The sequence below is a fragment of the Anopheles bellator genome, chromosome 2 (assembly GCF_943735745.2).
Source record: "Anopheles bellator chromosome 2, idAnoBellAS_SP24_06.2, whole genome shotgun sequence".
Taxonomy (NCBI): domain Eukaryota; kingdom Metazoa; phylum Arthropoda; class Insecta; order Diptera; family Culicidae; genus Anopheles; species Anopheles bellator.
The window spans coordinates 47,217,295-47,237,867 of NC_071286.1; the positions used below are offsets into that span (position 1 = coordinate 47,217,295).

At 41.3% G+C, this 20,573-nt stretch overlaps 1 protein-coding gene across 4 annotated transcripts; it reads left to right on the forward strand.

The window, feature by feature from the left end:
• Positions 1-2,061: 2,061 nt before the first annotated feature.
• LOC131211856 (centrosomin) lies at positions 2,062-20,052 on the forward strand. Of its 4 annotated transcripts, XM_058205506.1 has the most exons (8): positions 4,133-4,153; positions 11,650-11,940; positions 13,485-13,525; positions 14,293-14,549; positions 14,673-15,272; positions 16,578-16,769; positions 17,453-19,628; positions 19,695-20,052. In XM_058205506.1, the coding sequence occupies exons 2-8, from the start codon at positions 11,855-11,857 to the stop codon at positions 19,982-19,984; spliced, it is 3,642 nt and encodes a 1,213-aa protein (XP_058061489.1). In that variant the 5' UTR covers positions 4,133-4,153; positions 11,650-11,854; the 3' UTR covers positions 19,985-20,052. The 4 variants fall into 4 exon arrangements, with proteins under 4 accessions (XP_058061487.1, XP_058061490.1, XP_058061489.1 ...); XM_058205504.1 differs by lacking the exons at positions 4,133-4,153; positions 11,650-11,940 and adding an exon at positions 2,062-2,175; XM_058205507.1 differs by lacking the exons at positions 4,133-4,153; positions 11,650-11,940 and adding an exon at positions 2,150-2,175 and having other exon boundaries at positions 13,488-13,525.
• The last annotated feature ends 521 nt before the right edge of the window (positions 20,053-20,573 follow it).

Sequence of the window (20,573 nt, forward strand, 5' to 3'; positions counted from 1 at the left end):
CAATTTCTTATGACAACTTCTTGTATTGATGTCAAATTTCAGCTTAGTTTCAAGGAGCAAACGAACAACAGAAACAAGCATTAGTTGCCCAATTGGTTGCCCATTGGGCATTAGTTGTCCAATTTTATTTAGTTGTGCAAAAAATTAAGTTTAGGAACGGTTTATCCTTGGGCCTCATGGATTTCCAGTTTAACAAACAACTTCATACCTAAGGTAAACTGCAGAACAAGGATGGAAATCTGATCCCTCGTTACTGGCTGGTTAACCAGAGGTCCTCTTATGGTGGGCCGAACATTTTCATGACATACTCAACGACCAGTTTACCGAACAGCCAGTTGATCCACTGACTGATACAAATTTGCTTCCCCGATCTGACACCGAGCATCTAAGAGACCCGAAGGTCCATTCCACTATGGGGAAAAGGCGGTCATAAATCGATTTCAAAGTTTCAGATTTCAGTGATATTTTCTTAAAATAGATAAGTTAACTAAGACCAATCCGAATTTTTAGCCTTCCAAGTTGCGTAGATTTCGAGAAATGATGCGTCAAAGTCGAAAGAGTGATTAAAATGGCTCTCTAAAACCAACTTTTATCAGCTACTTTAACGCGATCGTTAGATCGCGATCGATCCGAATGTCGAATTCGAATATGTCGATACACCGTGTTATAGAGTTCATTCGGGTGTGTTCACCGTGTTATAGAGTTCGTTCGGGGTGTTCAGTTCTATGTTTTTCAGTCAGTTCTATGTTCAGTCTTAAGTTCTATGTAAATTAGTTCTATGTCATTGGGTTATAGGCAGCGAAAAAACGATAAGTTTATCGTTTAAACGTTTTCGGGATATAGTAAAGGAATTTTTAATCATCGAGGAACACATTAATCACGATAATGCGATTGATCATGTATTTAACCAAGTAGATAATATCGATTTAAGGTTGGATGAAGACATAGACTAATAAGTTTTCTATCAAACGTTTAAATAATAGTTCATGGGTTGGAAACTTCGGAAGGTAATAACTACTTGCTTCAAAATTCCCACAAACGGAGTGGGTAAAGCTCCCTGAACACTTTATATTCTTTTCTAAATTCACAAGGCATTCCTTAATTTCTATGACTTCATATAAACAACGTGCGTAAGCCACTGTCTTTAGCTAATGTCAAAAAACTCAGTCTTGAAATATTTCAATTGTTTCTTGTTAGCACTATGTAGTACTAAAAATTTCATGTACTAAAATCAACTGAAATTTTGAGTAAAGAATTACGCTAGCACAAAATATAGAAAAGTTTGCTTCAAACTATACATTCAAAATAGAATTATTGCTTTTTTCGTTACCACGCTGCGATAACACTTTAGTTCCACAGATAAACTGCGGATTACAATTATTAGTAGTTAGCTCAAATCGTTAATAGGAATTTCGTGGTCTGGAAAATCTTCAGGCATTCTCTCGCGGAAAGTTGGTGGATGCAACACAAGAAATGTTGGTGTTGGGTTGCTGCAATGTTGCCGGTTCATTTGTGTCCTCCATTCCAACAACCGCCTCCTTCGCACGTTCAGCCATCAACAGTAGCAGCGGTGTGGCGACAACTTTCGGAGGAGTGTATCCTTGTACTACTAGCGTTGGGTTTGCTCACAGATTACTTTTTCTACATTCCCAAATCTACTTTGGCAGCAGTGATTATTGCAGCTGTAGCGGCCTGACTCGACCCTGTGCAAGCGCAAGAATCCGACTCAACCCTACCCAGATGCGGCTGACGTACGTCAAATCAATTTTCCGAAGTTTCAAAAGAAAGCAGCAACCGCCGCAACCGCAACAGCAGCAGCAGCGGCATCAGCTGCAATTTCTGATGGTCCCCACGCAACCTGATCCAACCTGCGAGGAAAAATTTGTTTCCGTGCCAAGTTTTTTGGTACACGATTGAAGTTAGTGCATTGTATTTGTATGTTGTGCGTTGAGCAGATTTTATTTTTGGATTTTGCCATTCAATCAGTCGATCCGTATTACGCGGACTGTGACTCCGTGAACAGCTGCAGTGCCTTTCGAGAGTGTTTAATCGTTCTGGGATTCGTTTTTACCGTGTTGTTACAATGAGTTCAGGCATTCCAAAGTTGAGCACTTCGCTTGACGAAAGCCAACTTAGTCAAGTGCGGGAATGTTTACCAAGCTTCGCAGACAACACGTAAGTAACAATCCTAAACACGAGCTTAGTAATCGTAGTCGCCTCTTCGTAGTCTTTCAGTATTCTGCATTGCCTCAAAACTGCAAGCACTTAGCGTCAAGCGCATCAAATTTCAGTTTCCATCGCTTCCGACAACCCATAGTTTGCTTCGATGCGCTTGTGCCGGTTGTCACGTTCGCCCAGCAGGTGATTGCAACGCGAGCAATGCAAATGCTCGACCCGAGGTTCGGCCAGGAACCATGAAAGACAGCAAAATGGCCAACAGTATAGTAAAAAAGATGCTAACGCTGATGAAAATGTTACACCGTTTGCTTGAGCCCGAATGATCGGAATGCTTTGGGCGCCACAATCTGGGCAGCGAATTGGCCCTCCTCCCGGAAGCCACCTTCGGAGTGATGTCTGGTAAAGGACGGATCGTTTCAATTCAATCGACGATTGCAAGCGAAAGTTGGTAGCGCTTGATGTAGCACTTGCAGAATGCTTGTTCAAACCATGATCATTGCTGTTTTCCCCTCCGCTCGCATCAAGAGTCACATGATGGAGCAACATTTCCTCTTCTTGTACAGTTGTTTCATCGGATTCTAGTTCAGCCGAACTTAAGCTTTCATCGTCACTAACGGTAGGCTGAAGAGCAGCTTCAGGATCTTCCGAATCAATATTTTTACCTTTCGCTTGACACCGGAATACGTGGCCAGTTGACGGGTGGAAATCATGCAAATGTTGCAGCAGCTTGCCCATATTGCTTCGTTCACAATCGATAATCATTCCACAATAAACGCACTTAACGCGCAATACACACATTGCTCTCTAACCGATACTCAAAACTTCTGTTCCGGAAGATTCGGCTGTATATTTCGCCAAATGCACCTACCTTTACTCGCAAGTAGGCTGGGTGGTATAAACGCATGACATACACGGATCATTCTAGTAGTAACAATTGACATATTTTTCGTGCCGAGCAATTTCATACTTTCGAAAACGCAGGAGGGCTAAATCTGAACTAAAAATGTATTTGTAATTTTCTGTAACCCGTTATGATTAGCTTCCCTTTGCTTTACCTGTTACTTCATTTCTTAAGGTTACGACCCAAGTAGTTTTTTTTGTAACGATTCGAAAAGACAGAAAAAAACATCTGTTGTAATTGGTTTCGGTCGAGGAGAAAACATGAAAACATCTGCTATGCAAGGACGCCTGCAGCCGGAAACATTCGTTTAAGAAAAGAGCAGATCCTATTTCCTAACCCTCACTGCGTCTCACTCAGGCGTCAAATGGCTCGTGGAAGGAAAAAGGATCCGCGTTGGTAAGCATTAAACTTTGCAGCACAATGCATGATTCGAGAGAATTTCCGAATTACCACGTGTTTTTGGGCCTTTAGCATTGCGTTGCGTTATTGCGCTATCGACGTTCATCAAAGTCTTCGCTATATTTGCATTCCGAGACCAAATTCGGCCACGCTAGATTGCACAGCATACGCATTGCCGTGTGCGTCACGAACATCTGTTGCTGCAGTTTTTGGGACTGATCGTACTCACTGCACGAGTTTGCCGCCCATGCACATCCGCCAGATCCCTATGTTGGTTCCGTCTAACTCCAGGCGCACACAACGATAAATTTGGCCTCTGCATACGAAGTGCCCGATATATCGGACGCCTTCTCTCGCTCACTCGAACAGTGCTCAATGCTCTTCTGACGTTATTATTGTTTCCAACGCACACCACCATTCCCGGAAACTGTATTCCGTAAACGGAGCGGAGGATTCGCCGTTCTTCCAATTGCGTTCTCTTCTAAATGCGAGCGGCAGTGTCACGCCGTGCGGGATGCACCACTACACACTCACGGAGGGCCGTGCGGTAATGTGCAAACGCGCGATACTTCAGTATTCTAGTGAAATTTCCGTTGTGAGGTTCTCTTGGCGTGCGGTGCCATATCTTTCGTGCGCATCACTCTTTTTCACTCCGCAGAGCATATTTCCGTTGAGGTTTTTATTATTTGCTAATCTATCCTGAATGTACGATTGGTTTTCGCTGTTTGGTGCATTTCGTGTAGTGACTGTACGCTTTTTATACTCAGTTCTTAGGCGTTTGCTTGATATCGATACCCTCAAGTATAACACACCGTAACGGAAGTGTTCGCGGAGTACGATTTGGGTTTTCGTTGTGCTCTTTGCCGTAAACCAATCTTAGTGAGTGAAGTAGTGTGCATGGCCAATGAATCCCGTGGTGCTGTGAATAGCCATTATACCATCAGCGATGCGACGTCAGTTAATTCAATCGGTCACCGACATTTTGCGTGCGTTTGCCTACACTGTCCATCCGTGGGTCCCAGAAACTAAGGACAGCCAGCCGTAGGATTGCCTTCTGAAACAGCGAGCAAAATCGGCGAGCTGTGGTCAGAGATGGATGCTGCGGCCGGCTGATGTGTCGCTCTCAGCAATCGCGGCCCATGCGCAAATGGTGCCGAACTACACGCGCCGTAGAAACAGTTGCCCCATTCATGATTTACTTTTCGCGGTGTTTCTTAGACGAAGCTGATACACAAGCACATGTGCAGGAAAACATTTGTTAAAATTTATTACAATTACTCTTTACATATTAACTGTTGACTGAAAAAATAACTTAAAAATTTATGAATAGGTTATGCTAGTAGAGACAAAGTATGCGAAATCTATCGTGAGACTATTCTAAAAACTAATCCTCCTCGAAAAAGATGCTGTCGAAGGATGGTTGCGTTGTGCGAAAATGTCAACATATACGGGTGACGTCATGATGGTTTCTCTTGAAGCTTATAGTCTTAAGATAAGAATCGTAAGATATCTTTGTTTCAATTATCTAACGAGGCTTAGCTCATTAGATAAACGGCGAGTAAGTCCCATGTTAAAGACCATCCCAATTAACATTCAACGGGATGTATAGAACAAGAACAAGGGTTTGCAACAAACGGCAATATTATTTACATATGAAGAACGAAAGCAGCGTAACAATCCAGCATCTTCGGCTTTGCGTATGTTTTGTGCTTCGTTGCGGCACGCCTAATTGATTACTCACCGATTTTCTCTCCGTCCAACTCCTTACGGAGGCCCTTTATATTTACGCAACCCTTGTTTACGTATAGCATGAGGAATGTTTTTTCGATGGCAAAAAGTTGATCAATTGTGCACCATAATTGAAACAAACAAGATCAAGAGCTTTGATGATCGCGGTTTGCTATTTGATGAAATGTTGAGCAGTTTTGTCCAATCGTTCCTGTGAAACCTTTGCAATACCATAAGGAAAATTATAACAATCTATGCATGTTAAGTTAAAGGTATTTTGTATTTTGTTAACTGTATTGTGGCATCCTTAACGCCGTAAGGGATATCATTTTTGAATTGTTCCTTTGGATTTTTTCGACGATACCTATATCTTATCTCGCAACTAAAATGTGTGGAAATCTACAACATAGATTTCAAACACACCGCGCGACGTTTAAAACGTGCGACGAGATTTTACCAAAGGAAAAATATTCAAAAGTCACTACATTCATCTATGTTTTTGTAGCAATGCTCACCGTCAAAAGATAACTACGGCGTTATATTTTATTTTGTGTTATTTAATTATAACCTTAACAGGATTAGTCCACGTTTCGGACATAGTGCATTAAAGAATGTGCTTTTCAAATACAGAAAAGCGACGAATACATCGTTGTTCTATCAATTGGTTCGCCTGATTGTAATGTAACATTTCCACGTGTGAGGTCGATTCTTGTGCAACTCGAGCAACGGAACAGGAAAATGTATATCCAATGACAGAACGGCCAACCCAACGTATCTGTAACACGCCGCTCCTGTTTCCGGAGAAGACAATTCAGAACAACACGACAGTTACGCCTTTCAAGACAGTTGTAGTCTTGGCGAAAGCACGTCGAATTAATGTCTAAAATCCCGGAGCAATAAATAAATGGCCTCCAGGGTTCAAAGCCCGCGTCGCAGCCAAAAGCAAAGCAATGCGTTGTTGGTACGTGATCTACAGTGTGAGGGTCGTATGTTTTTTTTTCGGAAAATATTGTATTTTTAAAAATAACAACCACCCTCATGTGCTCCGTCCTTAGTGTGTGTTGTGCTCCGCTGCTGTGGAGTCTCTGAGCAAATTCGGCAACCAAACTCAAAGAGCGTGCGTGAATGACACGGTCTGACGAAATGACCTGTGCGATCGTACTTTTCTAGCACCGGATATGTCGTCTTTGAGCCGGCTGTTTTGATGGCTGCTCCTACGCTAGTTCTAGTTCTCGTGTATTCTACACTCTACTTTCCAGACAGACGGTCCCGTTTTCGAAGCAATCACAACAACCTATAAATTACTGGTAACTATTTAAGGAAATGCAAGGAGTTGCATTTTGGAACCGATTGCAGCTGTTGTTATGAAAACATCCATCAGGCATCGTTAAAAATATAAAACTGTTCTAAGATTAGCCGTATGATCGTAATACTAATGTTTCATCAAGATGGATGGAAGTTGTATGTGAAAAAGATTTTTCCCGATAACTCTTCAGATATTAAACTATTAATGCTGTCTTGAAGCCGTCTGCCAATGTCTCTAGTACATTCAAACTTGAATAAATCTATGCTCTTTTCATTTCAAGCAGTATGATTTCGATTGGATAGCCTTGATTCTTAAACCAGCACTTCTGGGCGGTTATAGTTGCCGGAGGAGATAATACGATAGTAGAAGAAAATAAGATTATGGTTTGGGGAAATAAGAACCGAAAATTGGGAAAGATTACACTACTAGGATAAGGATGAGGATTCTCGTTGATAGTAGCTATTCGAAAATTCAACTGCACCGAGCAAAGTTGGTGTCGGCAAGAGAGAAGATTTGGGGAAAGACAATACCGTTCCGCTAAATCTATTGCTCGTCTCACTGGAATTAGCTGAAGATTTACTGATTTTTCATGGCAACTGATGTTGGAGGGGAGACAGCACACCTCTGCATGCTTCAAAAAGGCGCTGTCTCTAGCCGATATCCATCCTGGTGTCTTGACGGCGATCAGGAATCTTTGAGAACTACGCATTGAATGAGCTGTTTATTGCATTTTTCCAACGTGGCTCACGCGCTTTCTGGCAGCGCTACGAGTCGTTCATGATGTCTAAATTTAAACCTCCTACTTGATCATCGCATAACTTTGCGTATCCGATGGGCGGCGATGTTCATCCTTTAGTGTCCATGCCGTGCAACGAACCACACCACACCACACCACTATTCCGTGTGTTTTTGATCTCAAATCTGCTTGTACCGCTTCACCTAACATTTTCTGCATGCAACTAGAGGTTGTTTGATCAGTACTGTCACAGCAAATTGAAACGATTTTGAATATGTATCTTTATTGTGTCTGATTGAACAATTCAAAGTTCCTCTCGCAACATGTCATTTTTTCAACTAAAGTCCTCGACTGCAGCTTCCATCTGGAATGTGGATTGTATTCCAGCTGGGCGTATTCAAAATTGCGCCCCAAAGGTCACACCAAGAACTTGTTACATAATAATTCATCTCCGCCGTATCGAACTGCGATCAATGGCCAATGCTGTTTACGTAAAGGCGTATATTGCCACGAAATTGAAATGAATCAAGAAAAAAAACTTCCGTATCCGTCACAAGCATCGCGCCGTTCTCTGTAGTTCTGAACGGGCGTGCCCTGGTTACCAGTAGAGAGGAGCGTCATGGATTGAATGCAAATTATACAACGCCCCCACCGAATCAAGTACCCGATGTCCGGTGGTGCGTTGCATTCGTGCAAAGGGGCACAAAATGCGCACACAGCCATCCGGGGTAGTATGTATGCCGCTTACGCACTAGCGCCCACGTGGCTGATCATACGTGCCAGCCGCTAAGGGTACCTTACACGTGTCCGGGTGCGTTTGTACATGGTGATCTCGAATATCTGTCGCATTTCGAGGTACCTTATTTTCCCGACTATTGGTAACGTACCACTCCTAATTTATTTCACTAACGAAACCCACATCGTTTTGATGGTAACTTGCTCCAGTCTACATGCGTATCGGCACTAATGGGGTTATGAACTACCCTTGCGAATTGAGATTCCTGCTTTTTCGTGTATTTAGTATTACAAAATGACACGAGCATGCTCATTTTTTTATATTCCATGAAAAACATAGCCGCATGCTTTTGCATTGTGGACTTGTATCATGAGATGGTTGACGATCATGAGATAGTCACTTTTTTCCACAATAATGTTGTGTTCGATAATCTATTTAATATCTATCATTCAATATTTCTTGGTGTGATCTTTACTTTGAGTCTGTGTCTGTGGCTCTCACTCGAGGCACAATCTTCTTCATCTTCAGAAGATCTTTTAGTCTGCGTGACAGGACCGCTAAAATACAGATTATACACAGAATATCTCCAAATTTCTAACGTATTTCTAACGTTAGATGTACAGGCAATGTGCCAAAAACCGCAACGGAATTAATTAGCGTCCGTGCGACAAACCATGAGGAAAAAGGGTTACTCCCGATGGGTGGTTTCAAAGTTTACGCGACATCGTGTCGCCCGCCTCTCTTGCGGTCGAGATGTGTATATTGGTCGCGACATTCACGTTCGCGGGCAACGCGCCGAAACTTGCCACTGTTACCGCAAAGTGTTGGCATTGTAAAATGCACTACCTTTTCGTCCATCTGGCTGTCTTTCTTTGTGTCAGAATTGTAAACAACCTTCACTGCTAGCGCGGCGACGAGCGATTTTCGACTTGAACGATTTACAATAAATTGCGTTTTGTTTACTACAAAATACTCAGTCGCCGTCTAGACAAAGTCTAGTCATCGATGGACGTACGTTACCTGGCTTAGCATGGAAAATCGGTTTAAGTTTATTTACGGTCACAGTTAGCGTGAAAATCCAGAACGCTTCACTCTCTACATATTTATCAAGTTCGATAAATCTTAGACATTTTTGTATAATTTTAAAAATTTTTTAATGTATGGATGTTTCTAACATATTCACAACACAGTATTTTATGAAGATTTCATTGGAAAACAAAATACTTTACTCCTCAAATTTTCTCAATCGTAATTAACCACCATTTGGAAAATTGGCTTAGTCTGATAATGCGTCTCCTATCAATCACCGATGAGCAATGTAAATTATAAAATTTCTTTGCAAACAGAAGAGCAATATTGGGACTGTTGGAGTGCACCGTGGATTGAGTGCATTACTTTGGTCGTCACTCAACGAACTGAATCAATAATCCCACGGTCACCAAAAATGATCTCATTCGGTCGTTCCCAATGCCAAACAGTTATGATTTGGAAGGCTCACATACGAAGTCACGACACTCGGACGAGCGGACGGAAAGCGACAGGTACAAATCCTGGCAATTTTGTGATATTAATTTGTCACAAACTCATTTCGACGCACGGTGCTCATAAGAGCCTACGTCCGTCTGGTTACCATGGTTTTGGTACATGGTGTAAACAAATTCCGATTCTGAGTCAAAGAAGAGCTCAGCAGGAGTTCTACCCAATAGTATCCCGGATTCAAGCTCCGTAGGAGGTAACTCATCGTTTGGGTCTCCCTGTGACGGGGAACTGCAGAAGGTTTGAAGTGTGATTTTTAGTATCAAGTCGACTATTCACTGACCCAGTTCTTCCGTTTCTTTTGGACGTAGTGGGATGCCATTGCTCAGAACAAAGAGCAAAGTCGAATACAGGATCCGACAAATCCTTCACACTCCGGTCCCCGTGGCGGTAGAAACCACACGGTGTTTGTCTGGCTCGATAGCAAGCATTCAACGACGCAACGAGAAATACATCCGACTACACGCTGAACCGAAAATAAACCCATCGTCTCAGTACGACCTTAATGCAACAGACCAGCAAGGTACGGGCCGTGGCACAGTGACGGTGAACTCGAGCGGCATCTGCTTTCGAAGGGATTTGTGCACTCAACTACCGCGGTTAAAATCAAAACTGTAAACTGATTAGTACTGGACGAACCTTTTTTTTTGTAGAATTTTCCTGCCATATTATTTATTACGCCCCCGGGGTTTGTGGGAAGTTTGTACTGATTCTTCGAGTTCACTATGCCTCCTCTGAGAAGTGTATCTATCGAGTGTTTTCTGACAAGAAACCTGGTAAATCTAGCGATTGAGACGATGTTCGCTGAACAAGGTAGATTTAGCTTGCTTTGAATGAATAACTTCTGCAATGTATGCCTATTTGTGACGAGGAGAGAGTTTCCCTGCGAGGTGCAGTTTCGCAATAAGACTACAAATGGGTGAAGTATTTCGTTTTTAACGTAGAGTGTTCCTTTATCCATATTGCAAAAAATTGCCATAACTATTACTAGATATTTTGTTTTGAACCTGTTGTTGAGATGTCTCTACGTTCAAAGTATAAGTGCCGCTGGTTCGACATGAATACAGAAAACATCTGCGCTGAAATTGCCTAGTATTGCTTATTGTTACGCTGCAGTTTTCATGTCACTTCAAACAAAACCCGACCGTGAAAAGCGAAGAAGTCACGATAATTGTAGAGAAAAGTGCGAATGAAGAATAAATCTATCAACCTATGCTCCCTCTAAGCTCTAACATATCCACCATATATTGACACGTTTTTATCATTGGGTTTGGTAACACGGATACTTTTTTTTTATTAGTGTGTGGCGTTGGTTTCTATTTCAAATGAACATGGCTACGCAATTAAACGACGGCGTGTTTTATCATTGTTTAAATTTATTCGATCGTGAAATAGTAAAATTACTAAAGCAAGGGTCGTACGATCGGGTGCATTGGTGATCGATTGTTATGATTCTATGTATCAGTTGGTCACATCGCACCACTAATATATGCGTCGTTCACACGTTGATGGTTAGAGCCAACGACGTATCAGCATAATAAAGAATCAGTGCTTTGTGCTCTCACAACCAGGCGCCTCCACTAAGTTTACTAAACGCACGAACCAACGAATGATTTCGCATATTTAGTTCCTACAGCATGCCATTCTTAGGTTTAGGTTTATTTGTCTTATCAATAATATTTTTTGCAGAAAACATTGACTGTCTCAAAATAGTTGAACATGGATACGATATACTTATAGTTTGTACTAAAATTACGTGTGACCGTGGACCGATTGGGATGAAACTACTATGTAGTTAAAAGAGGAAAAGAACTGTGGCATCAAAAATAACAGGTTCGCTATATGTAATAACATCGGTAGTTATCATGGTCAGTTCAGACGTTTAGTCAAACAGAAGTGAAATGGTACCCAACCAATAATTACTTATGCAAATGCAACGCAGGTTGGAGCGGACTATTTTCCAAAACGTATGAACGTAAACAATCCGTTATCCAATGGATTAGTGAAATTGTACTGTTCAGTAGATCAATGTTTGTTGTAAAAATACAAGCAAGAAGTCTGGAAAAACATTCAAGTTACGGAAAAGTGGAGATCGAAGTTGAATATTGGCCACTTTCGTTATACGGTAGATCGTTATACGTTCCGGAATCCAACACGTTACACCCCACGCTCGTAATCCAGCAGTGCTTCCGAATGAAATTTAGTTCATTTGCCATAGACAAGTGCCAAACAGTGCTGAGCAGCACGAATCCATTAGATCTGAAAAACCCGATAGCGACGGTGCGTCGTCGATAGTAATAACCGTGGACGGACAACGGCCGGAGCCCCAGCATCATGTCTGGAATTTTCAAATACACACCCAACAACCGGACAGCGTCGTCTACGCCGAACCGACGATCGGTCTTCGGGACGGGTTTCGGGTAAGATAAATCCGCTGAATGAAGATATCTCATAAAAAGCCGGCTTTTTATAAGAAGTTTCGAAGGAGTATTGCAACAAGTCCATGAATAAAAGTGGATGTGCATGTGCGTCGGAAAACTGTGAGCCATATGGAAAGCCACTAAAATATTATGAACCGTGGTGCTGCAATCGTTTTTATATGCCCTGTTCTCTGGCCACCACTTAAGATATGAAATATTCTTACTAAACCGATAAGAAATTTCCTCACAATACTATTGATAAACAGTACTAATTCACTTAAAGAAAAATGGTGTTTTCGCTTCGTAAAATGGGTATATGGGGTAAACACTCCTTCCTTGAAAATAGTTCGATGCAACTTGCCACAAGTTGCTATCTAATGAAAGTCTCATATAAAACGTGAATAGTTTTTAAAACAATACATTCTAGATTTTACATTGACCACACACGAGCTTCGAAGCTAACCCAAAACAATAATTCAAAAAATATTGAAATGAATAAGTATATAACTAGTGGATTATTCATTAAACAAGATGGAAAGTGTATATTAGATCTTAAAAGTGTTTAAATGCTGTTAGTTAATTTTCATGTTGCAGATGACCGAATAGAGACGCAGCCGAGAATCATAATTCACTCAAAAATAACGTCCTCTCTTCCACTGACTATATAAAAGGAAATGAAACTGGTCAATGATCGAATGCGTTTAAAATGAGTGGTCTAGACGAGACGTATGTGAATAACCGAGAGAAGGTTAAGCAATGGTTCCGGAGGTTGCGTTCCTCTATGTGGGAGTATGGAACCCACGCAAAGATTGTGATAGTCTCCGAATCAATTGCGGTACACAATGATATATTTGTTCACACAATGATATATTGCTATCAGAGACATCTCTATGAGGCAATTGAGTTAGAAAATTTTTTATGTTTGGTGGACTCACGACTGTACCGACAGTCAAAACAGTCATTGTGAAGATGTTGTGCTTAATTAATGTCAGCAGTCAAATGATTCAGTTGTTTCAACAGACAAAATATAGTCATTCATCAGTGTCCTACTCCAGGCTATTCTTTCGACCGCAAACTAAGGTTATTGTAACAAAATGATCCACACTCTAGCGTGAAGTGAATATGATATTGCTCATTCATTGCAATACTGATACTAACGTTCATGCTATGATTATAGTAAGAACAACTACCCTCCAGGTCTGTTGTCATGCTTCTTATAAGGCATCAATTAGCTTTGTTTTATCTCTATTACTAACGAACTATTAACGGGTCATCTCTCCTTGTCAAGAAGCAAGTGACAGGGTGATCATGAGATCAAAATGGACGTTCTATTAGTGTTCAACGACGTAGACCTACGCATTCTATTTCGTAAAAACAGTCGATCCGATTTAAAATCTTCGCCGTGACAAACACTACCCACACTAAGCGATTAGCGATCATCAGATCAGATTGCCGCATTCTGAATGAAATATATTGAATCGTTGTCTTATTTTGTTCATTTTTTTTGTTAGTATTTAATTTATGCTATTTCTTCTTTCTTTCAGAAGTCCTGGCTTACATCAAGATGCTACTATGGATAACTCATGTGAGTGATCATGTAGTGTTATATTTAACAAATGTATTCAACCTCTAAATTTTAATGGAAAAAACTCAATAGCAAAAACTGTCCAATCACATGACATGATATAGAATAAGCTCATGAATAGCATAAAATTACAAAACGACGCTTAGTTTAACAAAAAAATACCTAATAGTCTTTATTACTGTTAAGTGGCTTATTGCTTTGTTTCGTCCACGAAATACATCAAAAATAGTCAAAACGGCACGTCGTCACGAAATGCGTCAAAAACTATGAGATTTTGGTGGAATTATTACATGCTAAATAATATTACGTTTTGGTTGAAATAAATTTTGCTACAATACTTTTCAAAGTAGCGCGATTTGTAACATAGCGTATTTCAAATGTTTACTAGATTATGATTAACTTTACCTGAATAGTGCATGAGTTTCTTGGCCATGCATCAAAGCAAACTACGCAATTCCCAGAAGTTTTGCAAATAGCTCATAGACTCGTTTAAAGCCGTTCGGTGCAGTCGATAGTGCAAAATGGAAGGTGGTGGTAGTTCAAAGCGCAAGTTGTGGCGAAGTTCACCAAGAATTGTTCAACGGCGAATCAATTTCGATGGCTTGAGGGAGGCATGGGACGCACCGAATAGCACTATGAATCAAAGTTACAGTTCACCGATTTCCGTTAATGGTATTTGTCGACACTTATTCTCTCAGTTCTGGCAAAAGCTATTGTCCGTGCCCTATTGTTCGAACGATTTCATAATTCTGTTTTTTCATCCGCAGATGCGATGCGATTCCGTTCTCCATCAATAAACGTTCTAACTGAACATGGATCACCCGTTCGTTCGTTACGCGAGATCGAGGACGAGTTGTCTTCGCTGCGCAAGGAGAAGTTCAATCTTAAACTGCGCATATTTTTCCTTGAGCAGCAGGCTGGTATTACCACAGAGAACAGCGACATAGCTAGCCTGGGTGTGACGGCTTCTTCTTCTGGAACGTCACGAGAAGGAAATTATGTTAAGCAAAATATTGATCTAAAGGTAAATGGTCACACACCCTAAATGTGCCCCTGCCCATCCCAAAAGCAATTTATCAAGCATCAATAATCGTTTTTATCAGACCAATATACGTTCTATACTAATATGCAGTATTTTCTTTGTAAGGTGGAAGTAGAATCATTACGAAGAGATCTGCAAGACAAGCAAGATCTACTGTGCCAGGCGGCCAAAGCGATCGAAGTACTCGAAGAAGGCCACCGTCGAACGGAGGAAAAACACCGCGAAATGGTGAGCGATCTTAACAATCGCATTGAAATCCATCAGCTCGAGATCAAGTCCCTGGAAAAAGTGGCGGCTGAATTGCAGCATAAACATCGCGAGCTGCTGCAACTTTCTTCAAACCGGCAAACCACTGAGAATGATACCGAGCAAGGACAATGTGATGATATCGTTCTTGGTAACGAGCCAGGCAAAGTAGAAGAAAACGTCGGCGAAAGCCTACTGGACTTCCTCGATGCTGTGCAGCATAACAGCGAACTGGGCGTACAAGACAAACTCAAAGCCCTCGAGATGGACAATATTTTGCGACAGTGTCAGGAGCAAAATATTGAGCTAAAGCGCGAAACGGAGCAAATGAAGGAGGTATTACATCGTAAAACGGAAACCATTGTACAACTCGAGACAGAGTTGAATGAATTGCGATTTGAAAATGCGGAACTCAGGGAAAAATTGGAGGAAAATAATAAATCATCAGCTGATGCAGAGGTGAGTATTGCGTGAATTTCCATTCTTGCCAGGTCAGGTTCTTTGTCCATTCTTTAAAATATTTTAGTTTCCTATAATCTATCTTCTTCTTCTATATATATAAAAATGATTGTTTGTCTGTCTGTCTGTCTGTCTGTACCGCTTTTTCTCCAAAACTACTGAAGCAATCCACTAGAAATTTTGCACAGCGTAGTTTTGTGACCCCGGATTGTGAATAGGAAAGTTTGACCCTCCCATACGTAACGTCCCATTCCAACGTTTTCGAGCAAATCGAACTAAATTCGGCAGGTGGGGGTTTTAGTGGTGAGGAAATGTTCTGGTGAATGTTTGAAACCCCTCCCCTCTTTACAAAGGATGGCTTCCATACAAAATCTAAGCTCATTTCAGTTAAACTCGGATAGTTTTCAAGTAATTTGAGCCAAATTAACCTGGTGCGAGTTTTAACATGTATCCAACGGGAAGCGGGAAGGGAAGCCGATCGGACGTCATCTGGAAGTCCGATCCTCTGAAACGCCGGATAGTCGAGACATGAGAGTGAAATGAGGCGTGGCGAAGCTCGCCGGGATTTGCTAGTATGATATATAATTATTACAATAATATCTTTGTAATATTTTAATTGAGATAGTTTCTATCCTATGCCGACGAAAACAATGTTTTTTATGGTTTACTTAACGAAATGCCAAGAATACTGCTATTAATAACCCAACTATGTGGCTACAACTAATAACTATACAACTAATTACGATACCTTTTGTCAGCATCGAAAATCACGGTCCGGTCAACAATGCCTTCAGACGCTAAATAAAATAAGTGATTATAATTTGCGGCGCTGGCCAGCAAAGCAGGCAACTTACACTGAAGCTGATGTTCCAATATCTAGTCAATGGAGCATAACACCAGCAGGAAATAAGAAGCTAGATTTTCTTGCATCAAATGCCCCTACTTTGTGTCGTCGTGTTATCAACGAGTGGGCGTATCAGCATTTTACGTGTAAACCAAAAATTGCAAATGCAAATGCTTGCAACGAAGATTGGAGCGGACTATTTTCCAAAAAGGATAAACGTAAAAAATCCGTTATGCAATGGATTATAGAGTTAATCTGATTGGAATCTTATGCACTTTTATTTTTGTTCTGATAGAACTATTTCCAATTTCCGTTCCCATGAAATCGTAGAATGAACTTCCAAATTCAATAAAAAGTATATTTAAATATAATATTAATACTTTTAATTCGGAATAAACATTATCATAACTTCACAGTGAACTTAATAATAGTTGCAGTAATTTTGTTTTGTTTGTTTTCAGATTGAAAGGCTTAAGAAACAAATCTTCGATGTACGATCAGAACTGGCGGAGAAGCTCTGTGTGCTGGACGAAACCGAGACAAAACTGAAGGATAAAACGACAGAGCATATGAAATCTTGCCGAATGGTAGAAAAACTAGTTAAAACGATAACCGAACAAGACAGGGAGATAGCCAAAATGAAGCGAAACTCGGTATGTTGTTGAATTTTGTCATGCTTTGTCATTTTGTAAGGAACGTTATTTCATTCATTATATTTATATTTGAATAAATCGGAAACGTTTTAAGGTTTCCAATAGTAGGCAGCAAGATTCAATGACAAAGGTATTAAAAATGTTCCCTTCATATTCTGTTCACAAGTTTTTCGCACAGTGCATAGTAACGATTTTCAAAAAATATTACTAATTCTTTTTATATTTCTTCGGTTTATTGTTCATCGCGTTCTACAGTCAACTGCTAGAGGTGGAAAATCTAATAGCAACACCTCGATTCCTAGCCGTCGCTAATGCGCATTAGAAAACCTTTTGATCATCGCTTCCTTACCCGACTTTAGTTAATCAACCACAATTCCATTTAGTTGGCCGAAACAGAGAGGTCCTCTTTCACATATACAGCAGTATCTATGTATTTTTGAATGTGGATATTTTCAATTCATACGCAACACCTGCAGTGAGTAATTGTTGAAAAAATGTGAAAAGCTCGGTGATGGTAGACTCCAACGGTTGATTTCTTATTCTTATTTTATCATGTGTTAACTTTCCACTTCCTTGCTTTCGTTGCACTTGTCAAATGTTTATATTTTATTTCTAATACTGGTTGTTTCCTCTTCCGTTTTGTCAATGTTATTTATCGGATAATATTTTCAATTCTCTTACAGAATATATCGCTTCCATCGGAGCACGGATCGGGTGCGCGGTATGAGTTGCCAGAAATACTGGATCAGGATCGCAAACCCATTACCCAAATGGAATATGATTCTTTGGTGCAACGCGCCAAGCTGCTGCAGCAAAAGAATGACACATTAATTCAGAAGCTATGCAGTAGTGGAACAGGTGATCACCGGAATGATCGCAACATCATCATCAAACAGCTGAACGATGAGCTTATTCAGGCACGCGAAGAAGCAGAAAAAGCACAGAAATGGCGTAAAGAATGTGCAGATCTTTGTGCCGTTTCAACCCTCCGTTTAGAGGAGTTAGCAGGTTTTCTTGATTCGCTGTTGAAAAACAAGGAGTTGGTTAGTTCGCTCTCTACTGACCGTCGCAAAGCCATTCGCAAAGCCGTCGATCGGAGTTTGGATCTGTCGCGAAGTCTAAACATGTCCATTTCCGTGACGGGATTTTCGTTACCTGGTAACAGTCTCGCTCAACTGACTTGCCTTTCGGGATACCTACAGAGTTCCTTAGCGGAGGCCGAATTTGTTGTGGAAGATCAAGATGGATATGACAATGAGAAGGAAAATCTGGTTGAAAATCCCATTTTAAAATCTCAGTATTCTAACCAAACGCGAAACGTGATCGAATCACTGAAGGCGGAAAACAAAGCGTTACGAGGTGAATTACTAGAGCAACAACAGCAACTGCAACAGCGAACTAAGCGCCGCGAAAGTAAGGAACGTAAGTCGGTTACAGTAGATCCTATTTCGGACTCGGAGGCATGGTCTGAGCCTGATCGGGGTGTTTCACTGGCCCGAATTGGGCTTGAGGATCGGTCAACCCTAGGTCAGAAACTAAGCCCTCCGGGCACATTAAATACCTCCACCAGCGCTGCTCCAGGTGCCATAATGGAATTAAGCTCAACATCGGACAACGAGTTGACTGCCGCTGGGATAACGAATGCTGTCGGGCGCAAAACAAATAGCGTTGCTACGGTCGCAGAACTGAAACAATTGCAAGAAACGGTAACGGTTCTAAATGCTGCGCTCAGTCATAGAGACAGTACACTACTTGAGGTCCAGAGCCGCGTGGTAGATCTAGATAACAAGCTCAAGGAAGAACGTCTCAGGTTTGCGAACTTGGAGTCCGACGTTCACGGAAGTCGTCTGAAAACCGTGCGTCTGGAACAAGAGGTGAAGGAATCGAAAGAACAAGTCGAAACAGCCACTGAAAAATTGCAGCTTCTCGAAAACGATATTCGCCAAAAAGATGAGCTCATTGTGAAGCTACGGCGTGAGCGAGAACAAGCGTTTGTCGACTTGAGGGTGGCCGTCATGAAACTCGATACGATGCGCTGCGATTACGAGGAACTGCAGCTACGGCACAAGGCTGAATTAGAGCAAATGTTAGCACGAGAGCAAAAACAACTCGACGAGCTACGCACTAACCTTAATAATGCATTCCGAGATGAACTAGACCATAAGCAGCGATCATTCGATGCAGCACTAGAGAACAACTACATTTCCAAGAATATTCACCAGGAGAAGTTACGCGAGCTTGACGAACTGCACTTTCGACTGGAAGACGCCCACAATGATCTGTCCTCGATGGCGCAGGCAGAGGAGCGCGCTCGCGAGCAGCTGGCTAGTTGTGAAAGAACCGTTGCAACAATGAAAAAGAATCTCGATGATGCCACTCTACAAGCATCGAAGGCGGCCATTGAGCGGACGAAAGCGTTGGCTGAAAAGCGACAACTTGAAAGTGATCTAGGGCGCGTACATCGAGATCTGGAACAATTGAAGACCGAAAAGAATGCATTGAACGAGCAATTGGCTACACTGCAAACGGTTACAACTGCGATGGATACATCTACTACGGCTGTTGGGCTTGGTCATGCCGAAGCCAGTGGTAGCAATATCGAGAATGTGCTACAAGAAGCATGCTTTTCAACTTCAGCTACCGAAGACGAAGAGGCTACGGTGGGCCGAAGACAGTTGGAAAACTCGTCTCCGGATCTGGGCATAGAAAGTGACCCCGGTCGATTGTCAAACATGGAAACGGCAGGATCTGCCAATTACAGCTCGGATGCCTTAGCGCAGCATCGTCAGCGACCCTTGCTCAAAACTCTAGAACTTACGAAATCGATGTCAAACTTGCTGTTGAACCCACCGATGGAAGGTAAGTATTGATGCACCGTGCATCGTGTAATTTTACTGTTTTAATTGACCGACATGTTTTTCACAGTCAAAAATGAACACGTTTCACCGAATAAGAATGCAGAGCAAGATGCTGAAACTTTGGCGACCGATGCAACAACCGTAGTAAAGCACGACTGCGCTAAAATCGAAGCGGACTTTGCCGAATTAAAACGTCGGTATAAAGTTACGCGACGCTATTTAGACCAGGCGTACGACAACATCAAATCGGCGAACAAACGCAAGGAGCAGCTCGAGGTTGACATTAAACATCAGATCCACAAGACGCGAGCAGTGCTCAAAACTGTACACAACAACATGGAGCAGCCCAGACACTAAACGACCCATTGGTCTCCATAATTAATGTTGCGATTTTGATTTCAAACTAATTTTTTTTTCTCGGTAGATGTTAGTGTCTCAAAGGATGATGTAAATATTTTAGTATAACGTTGAGTGATGGTTGAACCGAGTAACAATTGAACTGAAGCAGGCCGTTGGTGTAGAAATACGAGTTTATATAGGAATCATTGAAATCAGTTTGAAAATGAGGCATGTAGTTGGGATGCGGCTGTATGAATATTGTACATTTCTTTACAAAGAACTTATAATCTTTACATTTTGTGTTGATCCTTGTGAACCAGTCTGATATTTAAGTGAAGCAACTCGTTTTGGTAACATATGTTGGATTCGATTTGGAATGTCCTGCGGTAATAGCTTTAGAGATAAATTATTTTTAAACAAAACAATAAAAGGCTTAACCGTTTTGGATAAAAATACTTATGGCTAAAATGTGAGTCTTTTTTTATTATTAGATGTTTGATTTATGTTTAACAGGTACGCCAATACAAAATATTCAACGAAGAACATTTATAGAGTTAGAGAATGATTTTAACTAATTCCAGTACTGGCGAATTAGTCTAGGACCTGC